We start from the raw sequence: 13,620 nt of genomic DNA on the forward strand, positions 1-13,620 counted from the left end.
AATTTTTCTACATAAACATTTGCATTGCATCCAAACAAGTTACTACGTACTAGCTAATATAACCATTGGTGCAAATTAATTAATTTACTCGTGCAAAACTATAATTTAAATGTTTTTGTAACCACAAATGCTTGTTGCCACTAATTTGCAACATACATGTTTGATTTGAATTTTTGGTTATTTTATCATGTATTTTAAATCAATTTAACTTGATTTAGCATCAAATTCAAAGCAAAAACAAGTGATCTAAATTAATTTATATATATAATTATTGTAGCATCAAGGAGTCAGTAACTTATTTTTTTAAGTCAACCACGTGTAAGACAACATCTAGATTGCAATGCATTGAAATGAATTTGTTTGACCTCAAACATACCTGCAGATGAACTTTTGCACGTGGGGTAAACTGGAAATTGGGTCACTAGATCGGATCCTTAAATTTGCATCCTTTAGCAGACAAAATTCGATCATTGATGCCATTTTCTCGCATCTCCACTCTGGACATCGTTATCATTATAACACATAATTTAAAAAAGAAACTCGCTAATCACAATGAAGGGACAATGCTTCCGGTCACATGACCACTAAACTATGACGTAATTGTCCAGGCGCAACTTTTAACGGGAGAATACATATGACGTAAAATGAATATTATACACCTTAAATTTAACGAGTGAGGCATCACTAAAGTTTAGTTTAGTATTTAAGGGGAGGAAATACATTTAAAAAGACATTACCTTCTTTATCGTATGACTTGGATGCTTTCCAATAATGGATTTACCCAAAAACAAGAGTTAATTCCTGAGCCATTTATTTCATCACATAATCACCCTTTTCTGAGGAAAAAAAACACTTTTACAGAAATTATTTCTCGACTGAAGCTCAGATTTGTCACTTTTTGTAAATATTCCATTCACGTGTAGTTCAGTACTAATAGCATAAACCATTGAACACCCAGTTCTATACTACACTATTATACTATTACAAATATTACTTGGTAGCATCTTTAACACATCAAAACAACATCTAACTAATACATTCCCAAAATATCAGTTAAAAAGACACTAAAAGGATTTTCTTTACAATCTTAACTGTGTATTTAAATTAATTCACAGCAATAGCCTTAACCCTTGGATGCACAACAAGTTACATGGCTGAGTTTTTAACTATTCCTCAATAAACTTGTTTTAATCATGATAATTTCTTAATGCATTTGTTATTATTTGGGTTTTTAATGAAAACATACTATGCTCCTTGCATAATGAACCACAACTTTTATATTTAAACATGAAAACGATAACGTTTTTGAGGTGTTCTCTAGCTTTTGGTAATATTTCTGTCTTTGTTTCCCATAAAAATGAGAAAATTCACAGTATTTACGCAAAAACTGCAAAAAAAATGGTGAAATCTGCAAAAAAATGTTGCTTGTGGCTCATTTTGGAACCTTGTTTGTGCTTTAAAATAGGTGAATGTACAAAGTTGTGCATTCAAGGGTTAATAATATATTAAAAAGTCAAAAAGCAGACAAACCTTGGCAAGTCACTAGAGTTTGAAACAATAGTTAGCAAAATCCAGTGTTTAACAGTCAAGTGCAATCACATTTTTGTCAATTTACCAAATATAAGCAAAGCTAACCTCAAGAAATGCGATACAAAAATGCACAATTATTGTTTCACATAGCAGAAGCGCCACATTAAGTTTCTATGAGAGGTAGTCTTGATAATAAATAAATAGTGGGATTTTCAAAAATAGTGTACAATTTCAAGTTCAACCTCTGTCTTAAGGAAAATATTAGTCTGAATTGGGCAAAACTGGCATTCATTAGTATTTGTGGGATTCGGGATTCATCCATTTTTCTTAGAATAGAGCAGTTAGTGTTTTTTAGACTTTAAACCAGCATCAAGAATCATTAATTCCATTAAAATGTCTGCCTGCAGAAAATGCTAAAAAAAAATGACAAAAATTCCTAAATTCAGAAAAATCATGTTTTTTTATACAGTAACGATTCAATTGGAGAATTAATAAATATCAATTATGATTCTTGCAATCCTTAGTTTTGTATTAACCCACACTTAAAATGAACTATACAGGTAAAAATGTCTTCTAATTGGCTCTTACCAGAAATTTAGTTACAATAGAAAACAAGCAATTTTGCCATCATAAAAGTAGAATAATAATTTTTTGCAAATTATGTTTTGTTCATTAAAAACATCTTTGTCAATCTACTTTTGCCAGTGCCTTGTTATAAAAAGGTAGAGCACTTATATGCTCTTCCACAAGATGGCAGAACGCCCAATATAGCCGTCAATTGGCCTCAGATTTTACACTGACAGTTTGAAGAGTTTTTAGAACATTACAATTTACTGTCTCATAAAATTCTAAATGTGTAAGTAGAATAGTGCTTTTTTGTAATACTTTAAAATGTAACCTGACCATTTAAATCTTTTTATCAACTCCTACCAACATTTTGCATCTGACTTCCTTACTCCACTATTGCATTTTTAATAATATTTTATAAACAATAGCGGTACACCGATACTATTTTTTAAACTGTACTGATACATTTTTTTGAAAAGTTAAAATTTTACTACTTAACTGCATACACACCTGATTGTGGTAAACTCATTGAAATTCACAGCCAAATCATCATTGGACTTCACACTATCGTCATCTTGGTAAGGGCAAAAAAATGCTCCTTTTTGTCATAGTGTGCGTAGGTGGCGGCCATCTTGGGTGGGTCAACCGGCCAATGGAAACTAGACCTAAAAAAAAATTGCATGTAATTGGCATGGTATTCCGATGACGTCATTTTAGTGGCGTATCGGCATTACCGAATTTACTGCCATTTTGCTTTGTCACATTGTTGTCTCGCTGTTGTGGTTGTGCACGGTGTCATTAGCCTGGCAAATCAACTGGTAGGATTTCTCGTTCTCTTCTATCACCGAGTTCCGTGCTTCTTCGTCTTTGCTTTGCAGTTCGCTACGAGATAGGTGTTCCAAAATGCCCGCCCCCAAAGAGTCGCCCAGGACATTGGTGGTAGTGCGCAATCGGTCCCTAGGGGGAGACAATAGTATCAGCACAGTGACAAAAAGGTGTCTCGCCATGAATGTTTCATAATGGCGCCTCAGGGGTCGCCCGCAAATGCGAGTATGACATTTGGATAGAAAAGCCCTGACCAATCACCCATCACGTTGGCATTTAGCGGGTAACTCACAAGAACCAATCCACGGCGATGATCAGTGTTATGTCCTCAGTAGGCAGTCCCACCGAAGTCAATACAATCACCATGGTAACCAGGCCGGCTTGAGGAATGCCTGCTGCTCCGATGCTGGCAGCAGTTGCCGTGATGCTGAGTGGGTGGCGGGAAAGGGAGAGTGCAGTAATGGTGTTGTGCCGTGGGATATGTGAAAGAAAATGGGATCACATGATTATTTCTATATTAAATGGACTTAAAAACTCGAATCTAATGCATTTTGACAGCCATAGTGCTTTGAAACTATATATCTTCATTTAGCTACAGATGGCATTGCATCAATGGCTCAAGAATACTTAGACATGGTCACCAGGGCAGAGAATTGAACCCACAACCTTTGGCTTTGGGAACAACAACTTTTCCGCTCAGTCTCACAATCATAATAAATAAAATCTTCCCTCCATTATGGCCAATTTACTTCTTTGCGATTTTTTCCGCTATTATTATTTTTTTTTAAGTTCAGAAAAATGTGAAATTACACAACAAACTATAAAAATAAAAATAAAAAAGGTAGTTATAATTGGGATGAAACCTACTTTGCAATTTTTTGATTATTGCGGACATTTCTGGTCTACATTAACCACGATATTCGAGGGATTACTGTAATAATGAAACTACATAACAGTACCTAAAATGCATACATTAGCTTAGCTGATGAACAAATATGACTTGATTAGATACAAATAAATGACTTGGTTGTGTGATTTTACATATAACCAGACAATCTACAGACACAAACATTATATATATATACAAATTTTCATTTATAGTGTACAAGTGCTTTGTAAACATTACCTAATGGTGAGAATCTGGCCAAAATTGAGATCCATATCATTGACTTGAGCGATAAAAATGGCCGCCACAGCTTCGTAGAGTGCTGTACCATCCATATTAATAGTGGCACCCACAGGTAAGACAAAACGGGTCACCCGTTTGTCCACCTGATTATTTTCCTCCAAGCATCGGAAGGTGATGGGCAGAGTAGCAGAGCTGTCAAAATAAAAAAAAAATGATTCGTCTCGTTTCCATTTGTTGACAATTGCCATGAATTTACCTGGAGGAAGTTCCCAGAGCAGTCATGAGTGCTTGGAGGAGGCCTGCAATGAAACTGTAGGGGTTCTTTCTGGTTACCGCAAAGTACAGCAGCGGCAGTACAAAAAGGCCATGGATAAGAAGCCCCACAATGACCGACACGGTGTACATGGCCAACTGGCCACCCATCTCCGCCAGGTCCTTCATTTCCACGATCTTGCCCGCAATCAGAAAGAGGATTCCAACCGGCGCATACCTAGCAAACAAGCAAGAGGGAAGTCAAGTACAGTAATACCTCGTTTATCCCGGTTAATAGATTCCAAGACTTGTCGGAGTAGGTGAAAAACCGCAATGTGTTGGACAGTGTTTTAATGAAGTCTATCAAAAACATGATTTGAACTTTTAAAACCCTCCCTTGTACAATTATTTAACTCAGGAAGGTACACACTGCCCTCTCCTGGTTAGTACATTAATTTCCAATTGTATCTTGCCTTTTTTCATGTTTACATACCTTAACTACCGTATTTTCACGACTATAAGGCACGCTTAAAAGTCTTAAATTATCTCCAAAATAGACAGTGCGCCTTATAATACAGAGCGCCTTATAATACAGTGCGCCTTATAATACAGTGCGCCTTATAACACAGTGCGCCTTATAATACAGTGCGCCTTATATATGGAAAAATGTCGTTCATTGAGGGTGCGCCTTATAATGCGGTGCGCCTTATAGTCGTCAAATACGGTAATTGCTCCCCTTATTAATGATTGCAATTCCACTTATTAAGCGATAATAAACCATACAAACAATGCCACATATTTACTCGCATAAGGCACACTTAAAAGTCTAAAATTTTCCCCAAATTGGACAGGGTGCCCAATCAGTCAGTGCGTCTTGTGTAAGCGCCTAAATTTAAGATTCTGTAGATGGCGGTGTATGACGCTGACAACTTGAATGTGTTGGTACATTGCTTACTGACACGCACATTGACCGAGACGATCTGGATTAGAGCCAAAATGGGTAAAACGAGATCGGTCTTACAAAAAAAAAAAAACATACTTAATAAAAATAACAATAAATAATAAATTTAAAAAAATTAAAAAATGATATTTGATCCGCAAAATGGCAAAATTTTCACTGTATTCCCTTTCTACAAATACATTTCTATTTATGCGTGTGAACTAACCAGATGATGATAGCCACCAGCCTCATGATGGCTTCATTGAGGCTGTCAAAGAAGTCCCGGAGAGCTTGACCCTTTTTCTTCATATTGCCGATGACCAAACCAAAGCACATAGAGAAGAAGACCAAACCCAAAGCGTTGACACCATCCGAGGAGCCTGTAAGGGGGACTGTCTCCTCCAATGTCTCCTACATGTACAAAGCTTAGTGTCATTGTTGGGGTTTTCAGATATAAGACATGATGGTGAGGTCAAGGGGATTCACCTGGATGGTGTGAAGCGCCTCACTGTGGTTGAAGTTGGCGTCAGTCGCATTTATCGCACTGTCGGTGATGTTGAGGCTGACAGTTACATTCCTTGTACGCATAATGCGCTTGTATGTGGTTTTGTACTACAAAATGACAGCAAAGAAATATTGCAAACAAGGAATATCATATTTTAAGTGCTTTGAGTGTATTGGGTTGAATTAAAAACAATAGGCTAGATAAAGTATCTCACCTGTTTGAAACAAGCTTCGACCAGATTGGGTGGGAACATGTTTCTGTGAAAAAAAAATCAAAATATATATTATTTTTTTTAGTTAAATGATGACAACATGAAAAAAAAAAGGATGGAAACCCTCAGGTGGACAAGTGAATACACACAAATATACTTATCATAATTCATGCAAGGGTTAAAAATCCATTGCTAAAAACAAAGAAACAACATTTGCTATATATTTTGTAATCAACAAGCTAGTTTAAAAGGACTTAATTAGGTGGGTAACTTAAAAAAAAAACAGATGGAATTCTCTATTTTTTGCTTTTGATAGAAAAATCTCAACTATAAGTAGTAATAAGTGAATTATTTGGATTATTTGATCACAAAAAACAGTCAAATGACAATAATAAATGGGGTAAATTAAACCAAATTACCTGATAAGATCCAGGAAAGCATCTGATGCCTGAACAAGTTCTACATTTCCACTCTTGGACATAGGTCTATCCCTGCTGCCTTTCCCTGGTTTGATGATGACTACAATGACAATCCCGATGAAGACGGCAATCAGGGTGGTCACCATGTAGTAGACCACAGCACGTGCGCCCATTTTGCCGGACGCTTTGCTGTCCAAGGACGCCATTCCTACAAAAAAAATAAGTCTTAGCAATACAGGTATTTCCTGTAAATATACTGTGATGGTGAGGAATTGCACCTGTGACCAGGCTGGAGACAATCAGAGGAAGTACTAGCATCTTAAGCATCCTCATCAGTAACTCCCCAGGAAAGGAGAAATACTTGATTTCCCTCAGGGTCAAGTTGTGGGAACGAAGAGCAAAGCCTAAAAGGATGCCTGAAGAAAGCAGAAAAGATTTTTTTTTTAAAAAGAAATGACAACTTTTATGTCTGGTTTCAGGTAAAATGAATACTACAAATATTTCATCATAGTTAAGATAGGGGGGAATCTTAAAATGTATTATTTCAGTAAAAAGGCTCATTTTGAGAGCATTTTTACTTGTTCTATCATTATAAGCTCAATGGCACTGAAATATGAGTAAAATACTATGAAATATGAGTTTAAAATGAGTTAAATATTATGAAATATGAGTTAAATATGAGTTAAATATGAGTTAAATACTATGAAGTATGAGTTCAATATGAGTTAAATACTATGAAGTATGAGTTACATAGGAGTTAAATACTATGAAATATGATTTCAATATGAGTTAATTACTATAAGAATATGAGTTCAATATGAGTTAAATACTATGAAATATGAGTTAAATACTATGAAATACGAGTTAAATACTATGAAATACGAGTTAAATACTATGAGATGCGAGTTAAATACTATGAAATACGAGTTAAATATTAGTTAAATACTATGAAATATGAGTTAAATACTATGAAATATGAGTTAAATACTATTAAATAGGAGTTAAATATGAGTTAAATACTGATTTAAAATAAATCAACTTTAGCATGTACCTTTTTAACCACTGTGTATTGCCGTTTAATGCCAAATTAATTTAATGACCCAATAAAGGGTTTAAAGTCTTAAAAGTAAAAAACAAATATTTTAAAAAATATCAAAGCAAAGCCATGCAATCTCTATAGAAATTGCATCTTGTATTTTTGTTTTTCTTGCCCAATTTTTCCAGTGTACAAATATACTCACCCAAAGCCACAGCAGCAATAGTAAATATAACAAAAAGGTTCCTCTTAAGGACACCTTTGACGCTCTCCTTGTTGATGGAGCTTATTTTCTCTTTCATGACGCTCGCTCTCCTCTCCATGGCTGCACAAACTCGCCTTTTCAAATCCACTCGTTCGGGCAAAGGAACTTTTTCCAGATCCTCGTTGAGGAAAAGATTGGTGGTATTGGACTGGGGCTTCTCACTCATAATAAGCTCCAAAACCTGGTCCAGAAGGCAGGTTTCATGTGAAACTAAATAGGGAAAACAAGTAAGAATCAGTTAGCAAAAAAGTTTAAGACATTTGCTTGAATCTGATGAAAATAAAGCAGTTCAAAAGCATCCGACAACTTGCACTTGAAATATTGTTCATTCATTTTGATAAGGAAAGTAGTAAAAAACTGATAAAGCAGTTGCACAATTGAGGAAAAAAACATGTTGGTATAGTAATGTTATGGTTGGGTGTGTTGACTCCCATTAGAACACATTACAATAAAAAAATTAATTAAAAAAATAGGGCATATATTATATATTGACATTATAGCAGGTATTTAAGTATTTTTTTAAATAGGTATATAATTGGTGAAAATATATTACATGTTTTTTTTTCGGTTTGTAGACTTTTTGGAGCCATGTTTGACACTAAATGGACAATAAAGGTTATATTTTTTCAGCAAAATTACATTACAATTACATATCAGGTGTTTAGTTATTTAAAAAAATAGTTATATAATTGATGAAAAGTATTTTAAATGTTTTTTTTTTTGGTTTGTAGATTTTTTGTAGCCATGTTTGACACTAAATGGACAAAAAAGGTTGTATGTTTTCAGCAAAAATACTACAAAAAATACAACTTTTATGTATACCAATTTGGGGAATTTTTAGATGATTTAAATGAAGGATGAAATACACTTTGAAATGTAAAAATATGTTTTTTCATGTTACCGAAAAACCCACATTTTTGCACATTAAGGGCAACATTAAAACAGGCGTTTACTTTTGGTACATTTCAAAGTTGGAATGCTGAGAGTAAAAAAAGGGCAACTTTGGAAATAACATTTAAATCCATAAGGTAATAAACATTCCAAAAATATAACCAAGGCAACATCCAAACTCATATTGCATCATCTTGAGTTACTTCTTTGACTTAAAAATTCAGTTATTTGACCAAATTCTTACACTTCACCAAACCTTAAACACAACAAAATGGAAAAATTGACCCCAAAAATACATCAAATAATTCAATATCCTTACCTTTTAACTTGTGTGGGTACTAAAACCCCCCAAAAAAGTAGTAGTTGTGTTCGTGGCAGTTGGTCTGGAGCTACTGTATCTTATCTGTAGTATGTAGGTTACTTACAATGTTTCCTGCCAAACGGCTTCAACAAACAAACGTTTATACACCACAAAAAAAAAACAGGCAGTCCTTATCTTCTTTTTCCCCTACGGGTCCTCTTTTATATTTTCTTTTACGACCCCCCGTGAGATAAACTCGAGTTTACTTGAAATTGAATGACAATAACCAAAGTGACAGTCGCTTTTTTCTCTTTAGGTTTGGCGCCAAATAGAAGAAAATGCTAGTGTTGAATGCAAGTGAAAAAAAAAACCCATCAAATGAAAGTAAAAAATACAAATACAGTATAAAAGAGGACATGACAACACAAAAAGGCGGGAAGACTTTGATGATTTGGTGCCTTTATCGGATTTTAAGAAGTGTGGCGATGCTTTAAGAAGTTAAACTTACTATTTATTAGTTATGTTAATTTGAGCTATCATTATTCTTTTGAATGAGCTGAACTTGGTTACAGTGATTATTTGTGTACTTTAATTGAAGTATAGTTTATTTAATTATGTTTTTTTCATCCAAATATAAAGATTCAATTGACTGGAAATGTCAAGTTTGGTTAACATTTATTGTTTTTGTTTAAAAGTCATCCCAAATAATAATAAGGCAAATTTGGTGTACTACTAAGCTGTAATATATAAATAGTGGTAGTAAATGTAACTTGACAAATTAACAGAATCAAGTTAGAAGGATTAATTTCAAAACAAAAACATTTTAGCATCTATAAAACAAATGTACACGAATTTAAACATAAAATTTCTTGTCTTTATACATTGTAAATCTATTAAATGATGTATTTGTAGTCATTTTTTGAAGACATTATCAGGAAGCACTATTGTATCGTTCTAACATCTACTTATGTTTTTATACTATATATATATATATATATATATATATATATATATATATATATATATATATATATATATATATATATATATATATATATATATATATATATATATATATATATATATATATATATATATATATATATATATATATATATATATATATATATATATATATATATATATATATATATATATATATATATATATATATATATATATATATATATATATATATATATATATATATATATATATATATATATATATATATATATATAAATAAATACATCTTTTTAAATAAAAAGATAAACCAAATAATTTGTAAGATCGATCATTTCTATGATGCAAACCTTCAATTTATAATAATAATTAATGATTTCTAGTAGGAAAAACACACAAATCTTATCAAAACAAAACGTCAAAACTCACCACTCATGTTTCAACGTGTCAAGATAGTCCGATCTAAATAGTGTGCATGCTCTGCGTTGTCCTCATGAGTATACAGACCTCTCACGTCGTCTCACATGTTGGAACCTTTTATACCATCATGTAAACACACCTACTACACAGACACATGCATACATAGACTGGCCACATGGAAATGGAGCCCAACATATAGTCAACTAAAGCCCAGTCATTCTATTACAAGCCTTCTTTTCTGACCCTTAACATGGCAGGACATTAACATAATTAAACATTTTACAATGTTGAATAGTTTATGCAAAGATCAGTTGGAAAAAAAGGTACAACAACCAAAAAATGAAAATACTGCTAAGAAATAATAGCATGTATGGGTGGATAGATGGAAGGATTTAAGGAATTAAACAACCTTGACATTGTTAGATAACTGCAAAACAAAGATGTTTTTTTTACTCCCAATGTGGTCTGACTTTTTTCATGATATCTTTTGATTTACAGCAGTCTAAAAGCCAAATGGTGCTGAAAACAGACTATTGAAACCGAATCCAATCTTCTGACAAAATCTGTTCTAAAGGGTAACTATATTGGGGCCTATATAGCGATACTGAATACTGCAAAATCGACAATAGACAGAAAATGAGGACGTAGCCTTGTAAGTCAAGCTTTTGTCTGGACAGAAGAAGAAAAAAAACGATGTATGCAGTTAAAGTATCTGGATGGAACAGATATAGGATGAATGAATGAATGAATGGTTGGTTTAAGAGATAGACAAATAATAAGAATATAGATGTATAGTTGAGATGTTGGGGAGGAATGGATGAATGCAAAAAATGGGGGTATGATGAAAAATATTGATGCAATTAAAAGGATAAATGGACAGATAGATACATTTTTTTGAAGTTAAGCAGTACCATAAACTAGTGCATATAGGTGATCAGTTAAAGGGATGGGTAGATATTTCTGTGTATATTGTCAATGGATGAAAGTATATGGAAAAGCAGGTGAGAAGATAACACCACTAGACTGTAATCTACTTAAAAAGCATGGTTGGGTTGATTGGAAATTAAAAATAAATAAATAAATACTTGTTGTCAAGGTCCCAAGAATGTAAGATTGATTGACAGATTCACCTCAGATGAACTTTGCTTGGTAAGACTCATAAATCAGTGCAAAAGGTTAGTAAATGGACAAATACCCTTTGTTGAAGTCAAGTAGTCACGTGTCTTGCTGGATCTTCAGTGGTGGTCTTTCTTTTCTTGAAGAAGCTGTAAAGAAAGGATGAAAACTTTAATTCCAGAAAATGCCATCATGTTACTTCTTCATAAAAAGTTGCACACCTGAAGGAAAAGGGGTTCCTTTTACTCTATCTGTGACACCTTCTCTCTGCTTCGAGTAGCAGATAATGAATTACCGTTGCCCACACGCTAGCCCACCATCACGTTTTGCGCCGGTTGGGAAGCCTCCGGCGAGCATCGGCGCCCGGGAGCTTTGCGTGGGAGGAGGATAGGTTAAGGATCTTTCCTTCGGCAGAGAAGAAGAAGAAGAGAAATAAATAATGAAGACAAAAAAAAAAAAACACCTGTTGCACGCCCACTACTTTCACATGTGCTGGAACTTGTGAGTTCTTTCTTAATAGATGTGATCATTAGTTAGAAATTCTTATGGAGGTCATTTTGGTTGCACATATATGGCATGAAGAATTGCAGTAGGGGTTTTTTTAGCTCTTAATTGGAAAAAAAATCACTTGTGGGGGTGCTGGATGAGGGAGACTGCCTATACAAATATTGTACTGTAGATATTGCTATGACAACATGTATTCGCTCATGTATTTGTAAGCCTTTGGCACCCCGCCTGGTGCTCTTACGCCTACGCTAGATACTGCGAAATTCATTTGTAATAAAAAGAATTGTGTTTTTTTTAAAAGAAATAAATAGCCATTTTAAAGCTGAGTGCCAGATTGTTGGTTTATCAGTTTAAAGTTATATTTTAGCTAAGTTAAGAAAGCAATAGGCATCCGGAAAGACTGATTCGCAATCAAATTTTGTGATTTTTTTTAAAGAAATTAATTGCCATTTTAAAGCTGAGTGCCAGATTGTTGGTTTATCAGATTAAAGTTATATTTTAGCTAAGTTAAGAAAGCAATAGGCATCCGGAAAGACTGATTCCAAATCAAATTTATAGGAATACAAACATAATTTTTATCTGTATTTGTAGCATTTGCTCTCTGTTAACATAGCGACAATAACATAGTTAAATTAGTAGTACAATCTCCCTTAAGTAAACTTCAAACATACTTCATACTCACTCTTTCAGCAAGGAAAAAAAACCCTTAACTTGAACAAAAATTATACTAAGAGTGAAAATAGTACCATTATTTTTGGATTTTTCCCCCCCAAATTTACGCCTGCATTGTTCCAAATTAATAATAAAAATGAAGAATTTAACTCACTAGCCCTAAATATAGTAAAACTAAACAAAAAATTGACAGCTATTCATATGGTAAACAAATAGAAACATAAGCTGCAAATGAAGAATTATGTACTATAAAACATATATCTTCTTCCCATGTATGCATCAGAATGTAAAAGTGCATTTTTCCTTTCCAAAGCAAGAGAAATGTGATAAGAACAGATTGCATCGCCATGGCAACACAATTATCTTGCCACACGACGTGGGAGGAACACATCATGTATGATCTGCTATTAGAGAAATGTAATTATTCACACGCCTTGCAGGAAGCTTGGCTTGAACACGGAGTGTGACAATCCCATCAAGCTGTTCACAAATGCTTTTCTTAAGTAATAGAATTATCTGGAAAGCTACTTAGCCTCCAAATCAAGTCATCTTTAAGGCCATGGTAACAAAATCATGACTGGCGGCTGTCATCATTGCCAAATTGACTTGAAGCTCACATTCATTCATTGTCTCTCTATAATGAAGTCATATGGCCATTTCTAGCAAATCCATTAGTTACCTAGCAACCACTAGAGTATTGGCATAATGCTATTAGTGACAATAAATCTGCAGACTTTGGGAGTCTGAGCCATGTTTGCGCAGACCCTTTTATTGTCGCACTATGTTGTGTAATAGTTTTAGGATGTTTAAGCAAGTGGAATGAAGCGTGCTTCCCTTAGACCCGACGCACACACTTTGCTCATAAATTATTACCGTATTTTTGCGTCTATAAGGCGCACTTAAAAGTCTTAAATTTTCTCCAAAATAGACAGTGCGCCTTATAATCCAGTGCGCCTTATATATGGAAAAAACAGAAAACCAAAAACGAAAAACCACCACTGTCGGATATTAAACAAACACAAACGGCTGAACTGAAACAATACTATTAAATATGCAGATCAGCCATTTTAG

The 13,620-nt window shown here is 33.9% G+C and overlaps 1 protein-coding gene across 1 annotated transcript; it reads right to left on the minus strand.

Annotated features, from left to right (window-relative positions):
• Positions 1–794: 794 nt before the first annotated feature.
• slc1a6 (solute carrier family 1 member 6) lies at positions 795–10,285 on the minus strand. Its single transcript, XM_077717173.1, has 12 exons — positions 10,264–10,285; positions 7,620–7,889; positions 6,657–6,794; positions 6,379–6,586; positions 5,963–6,005; positions 5,730–5,855; positions 5,470–5,654; positions 4,308–4,541; positions 4,049–4,243; positions 3,215–3,349; positions 2,832–3,054; positions 795–2,762 (listed from the first exon to the last, which is right to left on the minus strand). Exons 1-11 carry the CDS (start codon positions 10,268–10,270, stop codon positions 2,856–2,858), a joined length of 1,740 nt encoding a protein of 579 aa, XP_077573299.1. The 5' UTR covers positions 10,271–10,285; the 3' UTR covers positions 795–2,762; positions 2,832–2,855.
• Between the last annotated feature and the right edge of the window lie 3,335 nt (positions 10,286–13,620).

The sequence above is a fragment of the Stigmatopora nigra genome, chromosome 5 (assembly GCF_051989575.1).
Source record: "Stigmatopora nigra isolate UIUO_SnigA chromosome 5, RoL_Snig_1.1, whole genome shotgun sequence".
Taxonomy (NCBI): Eukaryota; Metazoa; Chordata; class Actinopteri; order Syngnathiformes; family Syngnathidae; genus Stigmatopora; species Stigmatopora nigra.